Source organism: Hirundo rustica, chromosome 4 (assembly GCF_015227805.2).
Source record: "Hirundo rustica isolate bHirRus1 chromosome 4, bHirRus1.pri.v3, whole genome shotgun sequence".
Taxonomy (NCBI): Eukaryota; Metazoa; Chordata; class Aves; order Passeriformes; family Hirundinidae; genus Hirundo; species Hirundo rustica.
In genome coordinates this window covers 10329517-10353908 of record NC_053453.1, presented here as the reverse complement: position 1 = coordinate 10353908, position 24392 = coordinate 10329517, and the positions used below count along the sequence as shown (strand labels likewise).

The window sequence follows — 24392 nt, the reverse complement described above, 5'->3', positions numbered from 1 at the left end:
AGACTTTCTTTCTGCCATTGCATAATGATCGTCCAACCAAACATTTCTGAAACCTCTGCTTCTTTTTCCATTTTTTTAGTGCTGGGAATCTCAACTTGCCGGCTTCACCATGCAGTCTCAGTGATGTTCACTAGATGGCAATGCAATATCTAGGCAGCCCGAAATTCTCCATGTATCCTGGAATATCCCGTCCAGAACAGTTCACCCTGCACGGGTTTTGGGTGGATACACTTTGGGTGCGCTGAACCTTCTGATGACCTCCTTATTTAACATTAATACAGAGCATAAAAAAATGTGCATCTCATCACTGCCTCACAAAGTGTGGATGTGCAGCATTTCCACATGAAGCAGGTATTATATAGCCCTTACCACACCATCAGAGCATCAGCTTTCCCTTTTCCTCTTTTACTTCAGCCAGAAAACTCACCTGCTCTGATTTTCCCTCCTTCCTGGGGCTATAAGGACACCTGACCATGATCACAGGCATTTTATCTCAGTTTTGCTAGAAATTCTGTCATGTAAAAAAATGGCTCTATATGGATTTATGTAATTTTGTGTTTAAGATATTTGCTTAAATATGGATTCAATGTCCCCTCTCAGATATTCTGTTGCAAATAAAGGCTCTAACCATTAAATGTTATATTGCCTTTACTGCAGAACATGTTTGGTTGCAGAGAAAGGAGGTTATTTTTTGTTTATGGGAAGAACAAACATATTTACATATTTACAAAAAATAAATGACTAGATAGTTATAGGTTGGGAAAACATATGACAACAATATCTAATTAATAAGATACCCATGATCACAGTCATGAATGACTGGAATAAAAAACAACCAAAACCAAAGCAAAAAAAGTACTTTTCAAACTTGACCATCAGCCTGCCTTCAAAAATGTGTCAACAGAATGTTCTGGGGGCTTTTCAGAGTAAGCAGTCTATGAGCCATTTCTGACCTTTATTGTCAAAATCAATAGTTAAAGCTCTGGTGTGAAGCAACACCTCAGCAAGCTGGACAGGTCTTGTTGAAACTATGATTAGATTACTATTCAGCTGTGACCATTATTTATGGAAATAATATATTTATCTATCCCTCTCTGTGAATTAGTTAAACCTAACATAAATGTAATTCACGGAGTTATGGAGATAGGATAGCAGTCTCCTTTACTTAGAAAATCAAACAATTAAAATTTATATTTATTTTGGTAAAAAAAAAAAATAAAAAAAATCAAGAAGAATATTGAAAGGATTGCTCAAAAAATTGTTTCCCTCAAAAGAATAATTTTTAATATATTTATTTCACGGAATTTTTTTAGTATTGATACATTTCAGGGTATGTAGGAGAAACTTTGAGTCCTCCCTGAAATTCAATCACATTAGAATTGAAGATATCATCAAATAAGGAAAAATATGGGGGTTTTTTGGGTTTAACCACCTTGATTTCCAGGACTGATTTTTTGTGGATGCGTGAAGGGATGATACAGATATCTGTTTGTGATTTTTGCATATAATTACCGACACAAAGAGAAATGTTGAAGTCTCTGCTTGAGAAATCATGGGCTATGGACTTATACTGGTGAGATGACATCCTAATACCCAGGTGAAACTACTTGTAACACTCAAAAGGTCCTTTAAATGATGGTATATCAGTTTATTTTTCAAAATTGAACAGCTTATATAGACAGAGAGTCAGAAGTAGAGTCTGAGTAATTTTGCAGAGAAATAAGGACCAAGATGTTACATCAGAAGTTCTCTCTGCTGATAAACAGACAAGGTGTCAAATGCTGGGCTTATTCTGATTTCCTTCTCTGTAATTGCAACATGCATATGTGGCTATCCTAAATTTATGGTTTCTGTTGGCTGACCAACAACTGGTATGAGGGTACGAGGAGCATATTGAATGTAAGTGTGACCACTTGTCACTCTATGTCATAGAGGTTTATGGTGACAATTTTAAGAATTTAATACTAATTTTTACTCTATTCTAGTATAAAATTTCTCTTATGGCCTTTTCGTATATATAATTACCACATTGACATTTTAATACATTTTAAACAATAAACCCCTACCTTTGACTACTAACTGAAATTAGTTTTTGGCACACCTGCCTTTCGCTGAAGAAAAAATGAATTTTAAATACCTTTACCCATACAAGCTGAACTCGGCACAGAGGTAATCCTGTGGGGACCTGGTACCAACCATCGTGAAGGTTTTTTGTTGTTGTGCTTTAAACGATTTACAAACTTGTATCCATTATCCAAATTAGCTCCACAAATGAGCTTTGCAGCAAGTCTCCCCTGATGGAAGCTCAGCACATGGTAGTTTATCTCTCTGATGAAGACTGAGCCTTCATGCTGGGTGCCTGGAGGGCAGGGAGAGCATTTTCAGGTCTGAGGATGCGGTGGAAGTGTTTTAAACCGACAGATTTATGATGTGCATTAAACTTTCTCCATTATGGGCTTTGCCAAAGGAGGTTTCATAGGCAGCTGCCATTGCGTGAACTCATCTCCGAGCTGCTAGCTCCCGAGGGAACACACACAGCTGCTGATGCACAAAATACTCTTTTGCTACTTCTGTCCCGTCACTCTGCTTCCTCCAGCCCTCAGCAGTGGCTGCCATGGGATCCTCCAGCCAGGCATTGACAACCAGCAAAAAAAGCCATACTGTGAAGCAGAAGTCACTGCACACATGACATCATCGCTGCATACCCACATAAACAAGAACAAAAAGTAAAACGGCATCACCATGTACAAGGCTGGAGCTCTCCCCTACACCGTCTGCAAACACTCATCCTGTGCTACATCACACTCTCCTCAGCCATTTCTTCTGTCTTGATAACCACCCACTGCTTTGAAAATGACTCCAGCTCCCTGCACCACCTTACCTGGAGTCCCCAAATAATCAGGGGTGGAGTTTTAAGCCAGATGGCAGTGAGACAACTGAAACACATTTGGGAAGATAAAATGTATCATGTCCCTTTAATTAGCTCTGGCCTCATACTCTTGAGCAACTTCACCGTCATAAATAAACAAAATTAAACTGATTGCAATAGGAGAAAATACGCTCAAACATGTTTTTGGACATGATCTATATTTTCCTTCCATAATGCAGCCCCATACACAAGACTGATAATGTCTTTAAGTTCCCACCAGTCCCTCTTCTCAAAGAAACCGTAGTTTCAGTGAAAATACGTGTGTCCAGGTCTTTCCCACAAGGAGTATTAGTATTTATTCAGTGTGTGCCAGTAGTTTAATCAGAGCGTGGGACGACATTTCGGCACAGAGGGCTTCAGAGTCTGAGATGGGCAGCTCATGCTGGCAGTCTGACTGCAAAAGGCATTTCCTGGTGTCATCAATTTCTGAACATTACAGGATTAGGAAGAGGATTGGAAAAGAGTCATAGGTTTCTTGGCAGTTTTGTAACTGCGCTACTGAAGGATAAAAGCCCTTTACACCTTTTCCAAGCCACGGTCCCTTCTCTTGGTGGTTGCAGGTGGGACTCGGAGAGGGACATCCCTCGTGCAGCAGTTCTGTCTTCTGCGGGTTAAACCCCCACGGATAGGGCATTCACACCCAAATGTTCACAGAGATCCAACCACTGCAGCACCGCTCACATTTATGACTCCTAATAATGTCAGTGGATCTTGAACAACAGTAAGTCAGTTACCCCTGGACCTCAGGCCCAAGGCTCAGGTTGCTTTGATTGCACTGAGCCACGAAAATGTGAGCCCAGGGCCATGGTCCATAATGCCTGCAGACACCCACCCAATCCAAAGAGCAGTTGAGGAGTATAACCCAAACCCACCTGCAATGGATGCCATTTAAACAGCACAGACTTGGACGGCAAACCGGACTTGAACTGCTGCAATGATGACCTACTCTGCCTTCAAGTAGATGGCCCATCCCAGCTTCTAAAAAGCCAATGGAAATTTTTCCTTTAGTGAAGTCAGTGTCAGTTCAAGACAGTTGGCTTTAATGATGGGTTTCTTGCAAATGAAAATTCATCCACTTTTTCTTTTTTCTACATTCAGAGATTGTGCTGCAAATGAGAAGGTATGAAAGCAGCAAGAATTTAGCAAAGCTCCAAATAATGGCTCCCAGTAAAAGAGTTTGCTCTTTCTTTTATGCACTTTTCTACTGAAAATCAGTGGTTTGTAGTCAAAAGTTAATAAATGTACCAGATTTAAGCATCTGGAGAAATCATAGTCCAAAATAAATTGTATGCTTTATGTATTGTTTAGCTCTGGTGTGGTCACTTGATTCCTGAGGAATGAACACATTCTGTGTATGTAGGACAAACTCTTCACCCTAAGAATGCAATCTAGCAAACACCAGCTGTCTAGGGGTTTAGCCAACAGAACAGGAGAAAAATAATAATAATAATAATAAACTAGAAAGCTGTATTTACAGCTGCATTAACACTTAATAACATGAATTTCTTTCAGACTCAAGAACAAAACTGACCTTTAAGAGTAGCGAACTTGGAATTTAAATGCAAAACACTGCCTGATTCTGAAAGCTCTGATAGAAAGCAGGTTTTATTCTTGCACTGCTTGTCAAGCCTTGGACTTGGAGCCACAAAGCTCTTTGCTTGCAGAGCTTCTTCAGGCAGACAATAAATCTGCCAGCTTTGTGCAGTTTGATATGACAGCATGGCTCGTGCAGTTCTTTTAAGCAATGAAAATACACCCTATACTTCAAGATTGTGTCACAGATAAAGGATTTCCCTCTTGCATTGTTTTTCTTTTTCACAAGGATGCTAAGGGTATTGAAATGCACCAGGCTCATGCACATATGGTCACTTATTGATTGACTCTGTAGATCCAGTTACAGCAAATGACATTATATGCTCTCCTCCCTAATTACTTAATGAAATCCCTTCGGGCTGCAACAATTTCCATATCAAAGTGGGTGGTTCATGCATAAATATAATGACTGGAGCTGAAGCAATTCTTTTAAAAGCAGTGGCATAAGGCCAAAGGCCATTTCCTATAATTAAATTAGGTAATTTAAAATCAAGTTTGATCAGGTGCTGTGGTCACAGAGGTGTGGTGGATAGTCTGAGCTACTTTTCAGAAAGAACATTAAGTTTGTGTATCTCTTTTATAGCAGTGGTTTGGGAGCTGGATAAGGTGGAGGAAGCAGTTGCTGGGAGCAACATAGAGAGGTCAACAATTGTTCATGTGTGTCTGCCAAGCAATATAGTTATCACTGCAGCCTTTCAGCTGTCCTGCCCTGTGACTCCTGCCTCTTCCTTGCCTTGCTGACCTGCAAGAAGCCCATCATTTGTGTGTCTGACCAGGGCCAAGAGCAGGGGACAGGCCTGGGACTGTCACAGTGCAACATGAAAGAAGTATCTCCACTCACAATATCCACTGTGTTTAGGGCTGCCCAGCACCAGAGAGAAAGTTTTGGGTGTTATCTTGGAATGAATCTTTTGTGTTGATCATGGCACCTATCTTCAGGAGAGCTGTCTCTTTAGTATGTTGCGTCTCTCTCTCTGGACGCCTAAATCAAAACTCCCACTTGACCCACGTTCTGGCCACAATCAGTGTCATCTGCACACAGGGGAGAACAGCAGCCACCTAAGCTCTTAGTTTTGGGGTTTTCCACAGCAGATATTATTCTGATTAAAAAGTGTGGAGCTGTAGCTGCTCTCAGATTATGTACAAGCTCAGACAAACACATCCAGAGGAAGAATCCTCTCTTCCTCCCATTTCAGTCACAGGTCATAGCCTAGCTCCAATGCCAATTGCTCCCCAGTCAGAAGGGATTTGATTAGTTTCTCTCAACCAGTTTGATATTAGCTCGCTTGTTACATCTTAAACAGAGATATCTAAGTATCTTGTGCTGCTATTGTTTGGCTTTGCATGGAGAAAAAACAGAAAGAAAAAAAGAAACCTCACAAGCCTCAGCAGCACGCTGTTCAGGACTGCCACCTGCCAGACAAACCAACGCTGTTCTCTTTGAGCATTTAAACCTCCCTCTTGCTGTGATTGCACTGAAATCCAGCCCAGAGCTTCCTCCTAGTTCATACTACACAGAGCAGCCCAATGTTGTGGCCTGAGACTTGCCCAACACCTGTTGCTCAAGAAGGAGGATTGACAGCGGCAAATCTTGAATGTATCAATCAATGCAATTTACATTCATGTGACACATCCTTCTGCAATAATTTGAAACTCACTCCTGCAGAAAGTGTGTTAATGTTTATTTGGAAGCCCTTTGACCTCATTGAGGTATTGTTTCCCTCAGTATGTTGGGTAATAAACAGCTGTATCAATATTACCTTAACAGAAAAGTGTTTTCTCTGTGTCAGTTTTCTTTTAATGTGTGTTTTCCTCAGTACATTGGTTGCAAAAAAAAAAAAAAAAAAAATCTCTGCAAATTCAGATTTAAAACTGGAGGTGAAAAGGAACCTGCTGCTATTTTACAAGCATGGAACTACATCCATGGCAGTGTGGTCAGCTTGCTCATGTCCCTGGAAATCACTGTGCAGCAGTAGGATGCTCCTGCAGGCTTTACAGCAGTCAGCTAGCACACACCAGCAATGGTCCAAATCATCTTCGCAAGGCTAGTTATAAAATATCAGCAATTGTTCGCTTACAAGCAGAACATAAGGACTGTATAGATATACATTGTGTTTATTTGCTATAACTAATTTTTCATCAGCTTGAATCCATTTTTTATCTTTGTGGGAAGGCCAGTATGCGGCATGGGGTCAGTGGTGATAAGAGAAGCCGAAAATATTGGAAGTTAAATGTCCTTTGAGACTTGTATTTTCATTTCAGCTGTTGCTATGTGTGTGTAGCTGTCCACAGACCAGAGTGTGAGATCTGGAATGACATACTCATTTTGAATTGCAACCAATTTTCTGACCAGCCAAATGAAAACATAAATTCAGGCTGTGCTCAACTGTGTCTGCAGCTCTGCCATATTAACTAAATTACATGTTTCTTAGAGTCGGTGGACCCAAGTGAGTTACAGGCAAACAAGCAAAGGAAAACACAGAAACACCCTGCAAAGACAGAGAGTTCAAAGGTCAAGATTCACGGCAGCAAGAAAAGTTAAGCTGCACAGCTGGTAGAAATTCCTTTATTAAGGATGACAAACCTTCAGAGGTACAAAGCCCTAGTACATGGCCAAGTAGCTGTTACCTATGCCAATGGAAGGGATTTTTAAATTTACATTTTAAAAATTTTCATCCTTAAAACCAAATCACTATTTAGTTAGTAGTGCACTGTTAAGAGCTTCTAGTCCAGGACTGGACTGTAGAACTGGCTCATTTTACAATTTTTAACTGTGGAGGTACATTGTAAACCCAAGTTTTAAGAAGTCTCTGATCAACAATAAGAATGTGAGCCATATGCTCGTTAATGTAATGCAGTGTGTTCTAGCACCATCTAGCCAACTTTAAAGGAAACTTCAAGGCAGCAAACAAGTCCCAACTGCCACAATTCATCAGACTGGCAATAATGGTGTTGCTGGAGTTGGTGAACTAAACAGCACGGTCACAGGAGAGCCAGAGCTACAAATTCATCCATGTGTCTCCATTTGGCTTAGGACGACACTCACTCCTGAATAAATGTGGTTCTTCCTACAAGGGAGAATATTCAATGAAGAAACTGTTTAGCAATCTTACTAATCACCCAGAGTAGAAGAAAGAATCCACAGCTTTGGGGTGTGGAGATGATGGAGAGGAATAAAATTATCACACTTAAGACAGATATTTGTCAAAGAAAATCATTGTCAGAGTGCATTTTAATTTCTACATAATGCAAGAATGTGTAGGAGATAATTTAATTCTAATTTTGGGGTTTGATTTTTTTTTAATGCTTACTGAGATCATTTTTCTCCTTTTTTTTTTTTTTAACATATATTCTGAATATTTTCTCATTACTGTGTGTTTGCAGCAATCTAAATTTGTATATGGTAACTATGGCCATAGTAACCTAAAATAAATAACACTGAAAAGAAATGTTCTTCTCAGTGATTTGGAATGAACTTATGAAGAGAGTTTATAGATCACCCTTGACCAGGAGGTGAGAAAGATTTCCAATTCAGAAGACCCTGGACACAGGAAAAGGAGACTGAACATGGTTCTTAGAAAGTTAAATCCCACAGGCCTTATTCAGCCCTCACTCATCCAAGCTCAGTAACCTCAGTAGGAGTTTTCACTTGGAACCTGGCTTAAGGAGCTTAGAAAGGGGCTGCATTGGACTGGGCTGCAATTTAAAAAGTCTTCAAGGGAATACTTGCTGGATCTTTCCTGGGATATGTGGATAGGAATTGCTAGATATCGGATGCATTAACCAAGGAGTTTATGACATTGCTTAAGACTCAGGGTATTCATCAGCATGAACTGCCTTGACTTAAATTTTGGTTATTTCATGAATTATATATTTTCTGCTTTTTTTCCCAGCTAAATTTCAAGTTGAAAGCATATCACACCTTGTTTAGCAAAATACTTAGGTGTGCAGCATGCTGTAAACATCTAAGAAACTGTTCTCCCATCTTACAGCTGAAAAAGGTCAATGCCAAGAATTATTTGCAAATCAGAGTTCCTTGTTGCTGCACGTGCCCTTCTTTGGGATGCTGGTGTGACCCAAATCTGTCTTTGTGCAACTTAGTGCTCTGTCCTCATAGAAGGACTTAAAATAATGGCCTAGACCCAATAGTTGCTTTACAAAATTCTGGCGATGAAAAGCAGCTGTGAATTGACTTAATCAACCAGTTAAATGGTGTTTATGACTGTCTCAGCTTTCTAGGACGGCACAGAGTAGCTGGAGAAAATCGAGGGAGAGGCCCAGAGCTGCCAGTCTGGGCAAAGGAAGGGAGACTGCACCATTTCCTTCTCTTCCTGCCCTGACAAGTAAGGCAAAATCTGGTGAAAACAGGGCCAGGGGGATGCAGCATCTGGCACGGCATGACACTGTCTGCCACACTCAGCTCCGCCTTCACAGCCAGGAACAGCTCAGTCAACAGCAGTTACTTCAGAGGTTTCCCTCAGAGGGAGATTTATTCTTGGCACCCCAACCTGAGTGCTCTCAGCGCAGGAAGGCTTGTACCATTTCCAAGATATCTGCTGGCTGAATTTACAGTTGGCTGGAGGATACAGGGGAAGTTTCTGTTCAGCTTATATGGTTTTCGCCATCATGTCGTTAGCTCCTTTCAAAATAACAGCTTGCCTTCTTGACAGCAAAGAATAAACTGGCAAAGCAGCTCTTTCTTTGTTAGTCTCTAGCTGGTCTCCAGCAACACTAGAAAATGAACTGTCTCTAACTCCATTTGGGGCTCCCTGGCCTGTGTGTACTGCACCACAACAGCCCCTCTGCAGGGACGAGTACACACTTGCACTCTCCAGAGGGCCAGGTGGTTACCAAATGGCACCAAACATTATTCCTTACTTCTGGAGCCCTGGATAGCTCAGCAGGCATGGTATTCCCTGCTTTAACCATTTCCTCATAGCTCAGACATCTCTAGGTGGAAGGCACAGCACAGTACAGATCCATGCATAGGAAAACCCCATATATAGGTAAATACCCTTAATTTTTCTAATCCTTAGAAAACCAGCAAAGAGAAGGAAATTTGTAAGCTCCTTTTTGTCCCATTTATGTGAAGGAGGCACCTGGATTTGTTGCTGTAAATAACAGCAACAATGATCTTTCTCTTCTGTGACAAATGATTTTACTCCTCCAAAGAACACAGTCTTAGGAACACTTTTTGTGCTCACTGCTTTGGATAGCTTGGACTAATTATTTCCATTATTAACCTGAGTTACAAAATAAATTCTCCTACAGGTAATTTAACTGAAGGTGTTTAAGGCTGGCAATCTGACAAATAGATCTGTATAATATAATCGATTGATATTTTTAATCTATACCTTTTACTATATCTCAAGTTCCCCAGAACAAAGTCCTCTACCTAGGATTGCTTGTAGTGCCAGGTATGGAGTAAAGAACACTCTGCAACATGAATGTAGTGCTGAAAATAATAGAACAAAATATTATTTTAATGTTTCTTGAGTGTGAACATATACATGTAGCTAGTAGTTTAGTTCCAATACCTGTTCTTAAGCTTGAAGGCTACAAACACCTTGGAGGTGTTTTATACTTTTTATATTTTGTTTGCTGACAATACAAAGCAAAGAAACTTGATGAAACAAATAAAGTGCACCATCTTTTGAAGATTATAATGGGTAAAATATTTCAGAGTATTGGTGTGAAAATGGGTTGTAATGAAAAGAGTTTAATTAAAGTGTGACTATTAGCATGAGTTCATCTGAGGAAAGGAAAAGAAATAAAGAAGCGTCCATACAGAGAAGGAGGAGCAGAACCCTGGAGGAATAAGAGCTCTTGAAAGAGGAAATGGCTGAATTTTTAACAAAAATTAAGGGGAGGGGGGGCGCATAAAAGCTCTCCAAGAGGCTCAACCATAATCTTATTGAGAGCAGCAAAAGGATCTTAGTCTTGGTGAGCTTTAACCGATGGGAAAATTGGGCTTTCAAGTCGAATATAAGAATAATATTTTTCTATCATATAACAACATGCAGCAGTGAGGAAATGTTCACAGCATTCATTTACGGACCATAGCACGTTCCATTGCTCTGTTTATTTTGGGGGTCCTATCCTTCTCTCTGTGCCATTTCCAGCAATACCTTACAAAAATTACAAGTTTTTTTTCCAAATATTGAATCAAATAATGAAATTTCTTAGGCAGATACCATAGGCAAAACTGTCTGAGGTCTAATTATACAAAAAGCCTAAAAGGATGCCCTGGACATCATGTCCTAAGTTGTCAGCTTGGAAAAAGAATAAACTGCATGGCTTTTAAGGGCCTTTGAAAGGCAGACAGGGAGAACATGTACTGGTAAAAGGACTACTGCAAAGAGCCAAGGAACAGCAACTATCCAAAGGGTTGTGAACCCAAGGTTAAGCAAATGCATTTTTCTTATTCCTTCCCCACACTGCATGTTGCTGTACAAGCTAGAAAACAATCCTTTTTATCAACTCTCATTTACCATGGACAACAATAATGGCCGTTTTGAATTTGGCTCTTTTTTTTTTTCCTAAAATCCTTAGAAAAAACATATATAGGTCTATAAAACGTTGGATATGTTGAAATCCCTAGGCCTAAACTGTCTTGAATGTGGAGCTCAGCAAACATGCAGATTCATTTATAAGGCTGGCATATGAAACTGTTCGTTTATCAGGCATTCAAATCGGGAATAATGAAGCTGATGGAGTGCTAAGAATACACAAATACTGTTTGTTTTGTAAAGCTGTATATGGAATTCAATAATGAGTCCTGGGATACAGGACAGTCTATCATTGTAGAGTAATTATTTGTTGACTGCTGAGCCAGCTGTGTTGAATTTGCTTCTTGGAGTGTTCAGAATGCCAAAGCATCTTTAAATCTCAGTCTCTAATTTAGATAAGACAAGTTAAATGACAGAACATTTTTTATTACTTACAGTGTGCTAGCCTCCTGATGCTAAAAGGAATTTCTTGTTGAGATGGTACAGAAGAAGGTAAATTGGAAAGGAGGGTGGATAGAAGAACTTTTGTTGAATAATTACTTGTCTTTAAAATGCTCTCAGAGATGGTAACAGCAATACCTACAAGCTGTTGATCTTGGGATTGTGAGGACTGATTCTGCCCATGTGGAAACAGAGGAGGACACACATTCATGTTAAAGAAAGATGAGTACTTCACAGAAAGAAAAGCTCCTCTGTATGCAGGTAGCTCTATGATTGCATGTATATCTGGGACCTGAATTTGGTAAGTATCTGTGTGTAGCTGTACTTGGGCTCATAGCACATGATGTCACTTGGGGTGCAAGAGGCGGTCTCAGCAAGCCCCTTGCATTGCAAAGGATAAAGAAGCACTGGTCTCCTGAGACCCAGCCCATTGCTTTTCGCAAAAGCCACAATGCCACAACCTGTTTTTTTATGGCCTGCATAACAGAATTACATCTGCTGACTTCATTCTGGAGGCAACAATTAATTCCAGAGGCAACAATAATCTGGTAGCATTGAGAGCCACACCAGTGTTGGCTGCGCAGGCCACATTTTTCACTGGTCACCTCTGGGCTTCTGTGGCTGCCTGGAGGAGGCTGTAATTGATACTGCTCAGTCCTATGAGGAAGCGCCTAAATTCTGCATCCTGCATTTACTCAAAGGGAAAACCGAGAAAGGTCTTGCCACCAGAAGGGAGACCATAGAAAAAGCAGTAGCTCTCAACGGAGGGAAAAATGTGATCTAACAGACATTTGAAAGTCAAGAGAGAAGCATCAGACCCCCAGAGTTTTCACATCTGATGTCCAGAGAAGTCCCATGTCTTGTTTTGCCGCTGCTCAGAGCCAAGGAATCAAAACCTTAAGTGCTGAACTCTGCAGGAGAGGGCAAAAGAGTCAGGGAAGAAGATCAGCAAAAGACAGCTGAGCAGGATGGACAGAGGCTCAGACCTGGGAAAGCTTTCTCAGAGTGTAAAACTGTAAATCTCTATCTTTTTGGAACCTTATCCAAACATTTCCTACAGCATGTGGGAGTGCTTGGAAACTCAGCTTCTGGCCCAGGCTGGTCTGAGTGCTGCGCAGGTAAGTATTCAATATCAGCACATCTAGGAACCAGCCAATACGGAAATCCTGGAGTGAGGTCACCTTATCCACTCTAACCTCTTAAAGCCTTGCAGCTACCTACCTATCAGGGAAATCAAAATCCAGGTTTAACGATCCAGAACCTTGTTGTGAAGGCCAGTATTTGTGACATTTAATTTTCAATTATTATCCCAAAGAACTGAAGAGAACCTATGCTTTCTTGTTAAAGCCTGTAATAAATGTGCTAAAGTTAATTCGTGTTATCAAATTATAAAAGGTAAATGTTGAACCGTATAAAATATGAATGTTAAAGATGTGCTCAAATGAACATAAGTAAGGGTAAAATGTAGAAACCAAAATTAGAAAATTTCCTAGCTTGGGAAGCACAGGAGGGACACGAGGAAAGTATGATTGGAATTACCAGGGAGGGGGCCTTGAAACTATTGCTGCCGGGAATCCCTGAAAAGAAACAAAAAAACCACGGAAGAAGAAGATACAAGTCCGGAGACCAAGATAATCACTTCAGATGGATATCTCTACTCGTCTCCGCCGAAATTAACATATACACGACACACCCGGGCTCGGCCATCAGCGGCATTGTTCCACCCTACCGGTCTATTCAGACCTCCGATACCAGGACTTGAATAATTAATGAAGACGCCTCGGAGAGGATAACGTCAGAATTTCGGACTTCACTCCGCGATCTTGTGTATAAAAAGGGGTGGCCGGAGACCAGAAATTGTGAACTTGGGGGGGATACCAGGCTGGCAGAGCTTGATACCCGTGTTCACCCGGCACCGATCCCGGGCTCGGCGCTGTCCTTTTAAATTGTGGCTTTCCGAGACTGATATTTTGTCTCATAATAAAATTTCTAAATTTTGATACTTTAAATTTGGTCGATTTTATTTATAACAAAGCCCATCTGGAAAGACAGCCAGTAAGAAGAGCAGCAATAACACGGCTTGGATGATAACTGCAGGGAAAAGGAGCATACTGTAGGTGTCAGGAAGGTTATTTCACCCCAAGAACAAGCCAGGAAACTGGGAAAGAGCTGTGACTCCCTGTGGTGCAGCCCCAGCAACCTGTCCTCTCTGAAGAGATGCCTAGGGAACGCCAGGAGTCTCAGCTGAAAGAATCAGGATTTCACAGTACGTGTTGCTTTGGTGTTGTGCGTTTTTTATTTGCGTATTTTGTAGTTTTCTTTTTTTTTCCCTCAGTGTAATAAAAGAAAAAAGCTTTTACACTTCACTCCCCTTTTTTAGTCAGACATTTCTGATTTACTTTATACTGCTAGGAGAAAACGAACTTTTTCTTCTCCTTTTAACAATGAATAAAAGAAAAGTAACCTGCTTTTATGCAAGGTGCTTATATGGGATAGTCTGTGAAAGAATTAATCTCTGACTCCTCATGAGTTCCTTGTTATCTCTGTGACTGGGGCTTCAGTCTAGAGCCCAGAACTGATCAGCTACAAAAACTGATGCTCCCTTTTCAGGTTCTTTTCTTTTCCTCAAAAGTTCCTTTTTTTAATGCACTTCCATAAGGGGGGAACCAACAAATTTCAAAATTTTGAGACGTTGCAACACACTTTATTTTGTTGGGCATTTTAGATACTCAATTAAATAGCACTATGTTAAACTACATTTTGTTCTTTCTTACACACTATATGATGCATATTCACTGTCATGACAGTTTCATCATGCTAGGAACTTATACACATACCTACACTTTTAAAACCAAGATTCTCTTAATAAAACACGTATATCTACAGTAACAATAATTGCAAAGAACACATTGTTAGGTCAAGATTTCTGCAAACTTTACAAACTACACAAAATAAAAAGGCAAAAAAAAATACACAGTGAAGTTCTTGGCAGAGAACATATCTTTACATTTGGTGAAGTTATTCCTAGAGGTCATTTTGCTTTTGCTTTTTTTTTTTTAAGGAATAAAATTATATACATTATTTAGAAATCCTCAAAACAGGAAGTATTAAATAGCACAAATAATATTACAGTCTTAAGTTTTGGTGTTACCTACAGTAGAGGGCTACTTTAAACAAAAATGGCAGTTTGTCTATTCTGTACATTTAAGGCCAAACACTCAGCTGGTACCAACCCCAGTAGCTATAAGGACAGCAAGGAAGTTACATTAGTTTATACCAGCTGAGCATCTGGCTCCTGACTTCTCTATACATGCAGGAAGACTCCTAAAGCATGGAAGCTTGGACCAGTAATGCACTGACAGAAGCTTATTATATTTATATACTGGAGTTCTCATGCAGCAGGAAAAATGTTAGTTTAAGTATAATCCCTTAAACAGTCATACCATAATAATGGTACATGAAGCAGCTTTAAAAATATTATTTTATGATCATATGAAACTCTGAGCTATGCTGATTGTTTTAACGGAATCCCTTTATTGCCAATATTCTATTAGAAAACAGTGTTAACTGTAATTTCTGAGGCCTAATGGGGGCCTATTAAAATATCACTGTACCTAACCACTTAAAGGGAAATTTGTACCCTGAAATATCTATTAATCACTGTATTCCATCTGGAAGCAATTATGATCCTCACAAGAGACATTACTATCACACTAACTCTGCAGTGAGTCTGCTGGGGAGATAGGAAGAGCATGGCAGCATAGAGAGGACATGCACTAGTGTCATTCCAAGAGGTAGTTCTATCTCTTGGCACTCAATTTTTGGTTTGTCACTTACACACTTCAGAAGTCAGTCTGAAGTCAGTCATATTAAGGAAAAAAAAAAAAACAACAAACAAACAAACCAACCAAACCAGATACCTACAGAATCTGCTTTGCCGTCTCCTGGGGCCAAATTCAATCTCATGGGGGCCAGAGAAAGTTTCCTGATGGTTTCCATAAGGAGGACCTTAGTTATCAATGGCTAACTATTGCAGAAATATTGCACAAATACAGGTTTAGGCCTTGAGTATGGAGAGCACTTAACTAGATGGCAACATATAATCAGGAACACAAATTAAATTCAAAGGGCTCTCACCAGCATCAAAGGGGACTTAGAAACTGTTTAAAGGCGTGATCAGAGCTCATTTCCCAGCTATCCTGAGCGGTGATAAATAACAATCCAACCAAATGCAGGTAAATACCAGTATTAATTCCATTGCACTACACTGAATTCACACTGGCTCAAACCCAGAAGTGTTTCCCCATGCCCTGCAGAGTTGCTCCCAGAATATTCTATTAAAAGCAGAATTTTAACTTAACATAGCTCAGTTTTGAGCCGAACATCAGTTTACATTTTTGTATAATGTCATAAATAATTGTGATTTTTCTAAGGTACTCTTACATTTTTAATCCCTGTTACTGTTTCGAACAGACTCAGTGGCTTCCAGAACAACTTACATAGTAAAAGGATTGATGACCTGTCCCTCTTTTTGGCATTTGTGTTGCTCAAAAAAATCTCAAATGATTGCTTTTCCTAGGATGGCTTGGTGCACACTCATCCAATTTTCAACAAAACTTGCTTCATTTGACCTGACAGCTGCTTCTTAAATTAAAGATTTCTGTTTGTACATGCCTCTCAAGTTATCCTTTTTGGTTTTTGACCCAAACCCATTTTTCAGTATTATTTTTCCCTATTTTTTTTTTTTTTTTCCTCCTGATCTGCTTTTCAGCAGAGAACTGAAAATACGAGCAAATTGGGGAAAAAAATAAGGAAAAGAAAAAGGGTACAAAGACTGGAAAATGGGAATGGTTTAATTAGAAAATTCTAGTTAAAATATTTGCAACTTTGAGAAAACAGTTGAAAAAATAATGTTTTAAATTTTTCAAAGACACTTATGACTTGTTTCCACATTGCAGACCAGTTCCAATTTAATCATGGAACAGAATAAAGATAATCTATATTTTTCATTTCTCAACAAACACTATACAGTATATCTACACTCTGTCCTTTGAAAAGAAATTGGAGTGTAATCCTTTGAGAAGTAGCTAAAATACCTAAGTCACATAGGTGCTTTTCAAAATTGTATGTATAATGAACATTCTCATGTTACCTTTGTGCTGCTTATAAAGCTATGTAGTGTTATAGGACACCCTATTTCAATAAAAATCAACATGAGCAGAGATATTTTAAGTTACATTCCAGAACTCATTAATTTATTACAACTCATACTATGCACAATAATCAGTGCTTACTCTGATAAAGCATAAATTCTTTTTCTTCTTTCTGTTCCTTCATTTGACCTCTGAGCAAGCGAAACATTTCTACTACACTTTACTTGCTTCCTATCTGCATGCATTCACACGATTTGATCGATGAGTGAAAGCTGTAAACCCAATGCTGAGCAGTAAACAAGAAGAAACTCATGTTCTTAAACACAGTGCAAGGAAATTTTAGTACCATCCTACTCTAAGTATGCATCTTAACCCAGATTCTTTCACCACCAGTCTTGGTACAGTTCAAGAGTTGCAAGACAATGCACTGACTTTGTAAAATTTCTATTCAGCTGTAATTAAATACTGAGATGTTAAAAGTGAATCTGGTTTAAGATGAATACCCAGTGCTGTTTCTAGGACAGAGCCCAGCCTAGAGTCGCTAAGCACACAGGAAATAAAATGCTCTGAGTTATTTTCTTTAGTTAGGTTACACTGCACTGAATTGGGAGAGAGATCTTTTATGAGGCTTGCTGGGTTTTCATTTAATTTTTTATCAGATTTGCACAAATTTGTTTCTCAATAGACAAATATAAGCCCCCTACACTGAGGACAGAAATATCTATTACTACAAAATAAAATTAAGATCCAGGTAATTGATTCCTTCTATTTCTACTTTTTCTGCTACTGATAAGGGCCTTTAGTTTGCTGTAGTCCCCTCTCATCTTCTGGGATTCTTCCTTCTGCTGACCTGCCTGCCTGCTGTCTTTGCAGTACTGGTTAATCATCTGCATCTCGGAGTGGCTGAAAGCCCCCACAAAGTCCTTGGGGTGGAACTGCAGCGCTCGCACCGAGCTGGCCCAGGTCCAAGGGGACCACTTGTCAGTCATGACGGCCACCATCTCCGAATCCAGCACCTTGAAGTTGATCTTTGCCAAGGTCTGCTTGAAGCTGTTCTCTGTGGCGATGCAGTGGTAAAGCCCCCGGTCGCTGTCCTGCACAGAGCGAATCAGGAGCCCGTGCTCAGTAGCGATGATCCTCTCGTTCAGCTTGACCTAGAGAGAAAAAAGGCAGAAGGAACCTTTTAGGGAAGCTTATGGAACAACAGAGTATTGGACCTTCTGGGAAGCTTCGCTTCAAATGTTTCTTTCTTAAAGTCACTCAATTTTTTATATAATTATCTTCAAGAGACCACCAATATTGCTACTTTTAGGAGAGAGCTTACCTCAAGGAAGTCAAGTATTGCTGAAGAAAATGACATAAATAATTTTATTTCTTATGTTAGAATAAATTTGATCAGGATGCACACAAAGATGAAAATATGGAAACCACATGAAATGAAAGTTTTCATAATGTTCAAATAGTAGAGTTGAACTTTTATTTGCCTTGTTGCACTCCTGAGAATGTCTCTTTCAGCATCAAGAGCTTGCTGCTGAGACTCAGTGGAAGAAACGTGCAGGACCAGGGAGGCTAATTTGGCATTGAACTCAAGGTGGATTCTCATTAAATATTTTGACTTTGAGCAGATTTCTGCTGATGAAGTCTATCTGCTCTGCAGAGTCTGTAGCCTCATTTAAAAATTATCACCACAGTGGTCTCAAATGGGACTTGGCTCCATGTTAACCAGGAGCACAGGCACTCTCCTATTTCCTTTCTGGCTTCAGACTCTGCACTGTCCCAGGAGATGGTCACATCATCTGAAAGAAGCAAGTTACCAGAGCTTGTTATCATACAATTATAAATGAATGTGCAGATGTCCCTTTGCATATCAGCATGAAGTAAAAATTGCTAGTTCAATCCATTATGAAAGGAAACCACTGCTGGTATTTTTCTGAATGGTTTTTCTATTTTGCTACTGTACTTTGCATTATACTTGATTCTCTTGGGAAGTAATTTACTTATTATGGTATTCTGCTATTGCAAACTTTTGTAGATGTTGTGGAAGATTTCCAGAAATATGAGAACTTGAAAACTAATTAACACTTGGATTGCTTTATTCTGCCTGTTGTACCTAGAAACTACATTGATTCTAAAATAGTTACTCAACATAAGAACAAAAAAGAGATGTTCTGCTGAAGCAATGGGTTAAAGAATTGCACCTATTGCACCTACTGCCAGGACATGGCTTGAGTCTTTCAATAGTTAGAAAACTCAGTGAGACATTTGTAAGTCCCCTCTGTTTTTGTAAAATGGCCTGATAGGAGAATAATACTTTACAGTATTTATAACCTATCAACCGACACTACATTACTTAAAAGTTCCTTTTGAAAGATGTTTCTCTTTATTCATATAGTAAGTGCCTTGGATTTGAAATGGATTTTTTTCCCTTTTATATTACTTAAAGAAGGCACATTCCCCATAAACAATCATACTGTATATTACAGTGCTGAAACTCGAGAGCCTTAGAGAGTGCAGTAATGGAAAATGTGATTGCACCATGGTGAGGAAATGCTTTTGTCAATACATGTTCTTAGCCTGGGCTAGTTTCTTGCTATAGAAACCTTTCACATTTCCCCCACTTTTGCCTTTTATCTCTTCAATAGCACAGAGGAGCTACTGCATGCTGACTTCTTCCTGAACTTTATACAAGTCGTTGCTTTTGTGCCTATTTCCTTAGATCAAGAAGAAGTCCTGAGTGCTGCAAACCTTCAGTTTGCAATTAGTAAGGTGTGAAGCAAAGATTCTTTAATTTTCTGGTAGCTGATCTGATCTGACAGAAATCAGTGGGACTGAGGATGAAGTCCCAGATGTACTGAGTCTGCCCTTATTCATCTGAGTAAATGATGGTCACTGTCCTGCATCCACACAAATTCTCCAGCGTCACTCCATCCAGACTGCCTGATGAAACACACAAACTGTCCCTCGCCTTTGTTTGGGGAGGGAATGTAATGCTGACCGAGGATCATCCCAGAGCTCCTGCTCTCATTACTCACCTCTTTCCTCCTGTCATTGTCTTTCTGTAGCAGCCATTTAATAGAAGCCTGAGGAGATTTAGGAGTGCATTCCAGAAAGGTGGTGTTGTTTTTTACTCCATACTGAACTATTTCTGCAGCGTTTCTGTATGCTAGAAAGAAAGAAAAAGAAAACAGGTCAAGATATTGTGAATGGTGATTGCATTAAGAAAACATGTAACTCTTTGCAATACAGATTAAATGATGTCTGATTCTGATATTGGCCAAAAATAAATAATTTTTGGGAAAATTTTTCAAAGAGAATAAATGAAATGTGAAGAAGCACACTCAGTTTCAAATACCACACCAATGTTTTCAGAATAACATGGTCTGTTCTGAGAAATTAGGGCACCTATATAGGCTGGTAATCTTTGCTGATGGAATAACTGAGCTCAGAGATATTTTTCTGTGAGATTATCTCATTCTCTACTACTCCAAAAGAGAATGAAGTATTTCATATATTTTTTCACACTTCACCATTTATAAGTTGGGGGAATATAGCTGTATGACCAAAATAAAGCATCATGCCCTAAAGAAGGCTCCAGCTACTCCAGCTGTGTGCAGCATCCCAGGGAGGAGAGAGAGGGCAGGCTGGGCTCCCGCTCCTCTGCTTCCCTTCCAGCACAAGGAAGGGACTTGGCTCTCAACCTGAAATGTGATGAGTATGTAGACAGGCCAGCCACAGAGAGAAAGACAGATTTATAGCACTCCAGCCACACCTGGGCAAGTGCTGAGCATATGTCATCACTTAGACTTGTGTCCCTTTAGAGTCTCGACAGATGAATAATTGGCAGTCACCAGTAGGAACTTATGCATGCTTATTGCTTGGTCCAAATCATAGAATTTATCCTGAAAACAAAGCACTTCCAGATTTAAAATATTGCCTCATATATGAAATACTTTTTTTTTTTTTTTTTTTTTTTTTGAGAAAAGAGGAATGGATACAAAATAATGTAAGAACTGCAAATGTAAGAGGTCTGCATGTCTATAATCTGACTCTGTTCTTGCACAGTCCTAAGACTGGTTTTCCTTAGACTCTATTTTATCTCCCATTCTTTTCAGCTTCTTTCATCAACTGATATGTGAAATTGAAATCCACTCTCCTGAAGGAAGGAGACTTTGCCTGGTTCTAGTCCTTCAGCACATTCAGGAAGTTGTACCAAAACCAATTCTAACTTTTAGGAGAAAAATATGGAAATACTTTGCATTTAAAATGTATTTCTGTAATGGCTATAAGGGCTAACACAAACATAACAATATTAAACAGATGTGAAAAGAAAACCTACAAGATTGCTTAGTTCTTGATGATTTATTTAAAAATAAAATGTGCCAAAAATGTTGAGTTTATATGTGCTTAGAGGTCTACAATGTTAAAAGACTTCCATTCAGCATTATGGCTCTCTATGAGCTTGGAAGATTCCTTGACTTTGCTCTGCTCTCTGCTCTTTTGTCCTTTAGGTAGATATAATTTTTCCCCCAAACATAGTCATTGTCAAACATGACATTTTGCTATAAATGGCTCTAATTATATTTTGCAAGGGTCTAAATTGTTCTTTCTTTTAATCTTTTTTTTTTCCAGGGAAACAATTGCCATCTACCTATTCTACATCCCACTACTGCTACCAAAACTTCCTTTGCAAAGACGCTAAAATACATAAACCTATAAATACATCCTCATTACAAAAGTGGCTGGAAAACAAGAAACCTGTTTCACAAGACTTTTAAGGCTGAAACAATTATTTCCCCTCAGGCCAGAATGCAGACAGTTGACATTCTCACATTTTCCAAAGTGGAGTGAGGAGACACCCACCCTTGACAGACAATGGGTGGGAGGCCTCAGCACATCCCTGCAGGGGAAAACAGGCAGCTCAAGTTGCTTCAACATGGATCTCTCAGAGCTCAGGTGTATTCTCTAACACTGGGGTCATCTCTTGGAATTACCTGTTCAAGCTCTTCAGTTTCATATCAGTGAGCTAATACTCACTCATGGGGAAAGGCTCATTTAAGCAGAGGGATCTATACCCAGCTGACTGCTGTGGTCTTTTCTCATCCAGGAGATTCTTCCAACAACCAGTGGAGATTATTTCAGCAGAATTATTATTAACAGAACCTTTTGCATGTAACTTTTAAAGCATTGTTCTTCAAAAACACTTACAATCAGCTCTATTATTTGGTTTCCAAGTGGTACAGATTAGAACATACTTCAAAATTCAGGCTCATAAATAGAGGTGAAAGGAGCATAATTCTCTGTGTGCTCTTGGTCTGATGGCATACATTGCCACTATCTAGCTCAGACATGCATGGGGTTGAAGAGGATTGAGCTACCTTTATATAAGCATTTAGTCCTTGACTTTGGGCATATTTGACTGTTCATCAATCTGGAGAAAATGCTAGCTGGGAGGGCAAAGCCTTGGCTCCCCTGGGCACCCTCACCATGCCAAGCTGACTAAACAGTTGCACAGTTGGAAATAAGAGAATTTCGAATAGTTGTTTGTTTGGTTTTATTTTCCCATATAAAGGGAGAAGAGAATAATCATAAATCAAAAGACAGGCTGGCCTAGATCCTGCTGTTTGGTGAAAGGCGTGCTCTAAAACTCAGTATGGGATCAAATATTCAGAAAAATTCTGAGGTCCAAAGCTTAAATGAATGAAAGAGCAATAATAAAGACTGAAGGGAAACAGAGGTAGAGAAGCCCTCAAACTAGCTTTACCTTTTTCTAGTCAACTTTGTCAGCTTCTCAATTCAAGTATGCTGAACTATCTACTTCACAGCTCATCATTTTATCATACATGTGCAAATCTCATGTAATCGCGAGGAAAGACGATAAAACCAAATCAAAACAAAACTCAGACTTGGAAAATAATTATGCTTTACCAGTAAACCATACCAATAATGTCAGTTATGATGAATCATATAAAGGAAAGCCATGTGTTCTTTATATAGCATGAGGATCTCTAAATTATAGTACCTTTCAGGTTGAAACCTCGGCACTGAGTCAGAGGGTTTCCATGTCTCACGTCTTGTCTACGGCTCCTCCTGCAATATTTTGTAAAAACAAAACGTTATTCCAAGATAGCTATACTGAAAATAAGCACTTTTTTATTTGTGGATTTGTTGTGTTTTGTTCTTTTTACTAGATCAAATGTTAGGGATAGTTCATGACCTACACTGAGTGTGCTTTACTCTTGGCAGGCTTGCTGGAGTGAAGGTACCATTTAGGTGAAGCATCTGTTGAAGCCTGTAAAACAGGTGCAGTTTTTGTAGGTAAAGCAGTTGTGCAGTGGAGGTATAGGGATGGAATGATCGGAGGTGATACACAAAAGAGACCTCTGCTCATTCAAAGCCAGAAACCCCAGCTGGAACACTTCATAAAGGCAACCAGCTAACAATGAGATACATGAGATTCATACTGCTCATAACTTAACACACCAGCATAAAACTGTGATAAAGAGCATGTTCCCACCTCGATTTTAGCAAGCACTTTACTTTTGGTGCCTGTAGCCACCTTCGTAGCAGAGTGACTGAAGTATTCATCCAGAATGGTGGAGAGCTAAGATTCTATTCTGTCTTCTACTTGAAGGGATGAGACTATTTCCAAAAGATAATAAAACTCACCGAGTATCAGGATACTTCTAAATAGGGAATTTATTATATAATCTGGATGGCATTTGTAAAATCATGATTCTACAGCAAATTGTCTGGGGAGCTTACTGGGACTGGGAATTCTGGTATTTCAGTCCTCCTCAGCTAGGAGGTCAAACCTCACAAAATTCAGTGCATGAAAAGCTGGTACAATTTTTTTTTTAAATTATTATTATTAAGATATATTATTTTCATTGCTAAATATTGTGTAAGGTACTTCAGTATTTATCAAGTTCAAGAAAATAATATATTGGTGACAAATTGTTGCAAATGGACGCTGTTGGGATATTGAACAGCTGTATTCTGAACTGTGCACTAAGGAGTTGAGGATCAGAAACCATCAAAAGCCCCTGGAGCTCCAGCACTACTGAGTGAAGGGTGACACACCAATGGCCACATTATACCAGGTAGTGCACAAACACCCAGAGAGAGTGCTCCTAATCCCCTGTCACCTGATCCTTCACTGCATTGTTTGAAAAGCAAGCCTTTGAAAGGTGATGTTTTAAATGAGTAATTACTGAAATTCCAAGTATAGTTTTTATGTTTACCATCAAAAATATTTCATTTTAAGCCGTGGGGTCTTAACCCTTGTGAACTATTTACATGAATTGAGGAAGGCAATGAAGAATTTCTGAGTGAATGTCAAGAGTTCTTGTGCTACTGTGAGCTAGCTGCTCCACACTGTCAGAGGTGGCCCATTGTTGCATTAAACAGTTCTGAGAATGTAAACTTAGCACTTAGAAACTTATTTAAAAAACAAAAAACAAAAAACAAAAAAACAAAAAAAGTGGTGGTTAGAAAATAAAGAGAATACCATAAGGTGTTTTGGGGTAAATTGATGTTCTATGAGGAACTACAGTAATTCACAGAAGTGTGAAAAGAAGCAAATAAGCAAATGCACACAGCAGAAACTACTGTCTAGACAATGGGATTTGGCTCTAATTACCAATGTTTTCTCCTTCATAATCTGTCTTGTTAGATAAAGAGACAACTCATTTCCTCATATATGAAAACCAGACCTTTTTCCATACAGTTTGAGGTGTTTATTTTGGTTTGACATAAAGAGCAAATTGC

General features: G+C 39.3%; 1 protein-coding gene across 1 annotated transcript in view; it reads right to left on the bottom strand.

Moving 5' to 3' along the window:
* Positions 1-13867: 13867 nt before the first annotated feature.
* The window catches only part of SEMA3C (semaphorin 3C), a 117825-nt gene continuing 107300 nt past the window's right edge, over positions 13868-24392 (bottom strand). The window contains exons 16-18 of the mRNA XM_040061558.2: positions 22645-22712; positions 19658-19788; positions 13868-17779 (exon numbers count right to left, since the gene is read on the bottom strand). Coding sequence (XP_039917492.1) covers positions 17366-17779; positions 19658-19788; positions 22645-22712 — 613 coding nt within the window. The 3' untranslated portion in view covers positions 13868-17365. The remainder of the gene's footprint in view (positions 17780-19657; positions 19789-22644; positions 22713-24392) is intronic.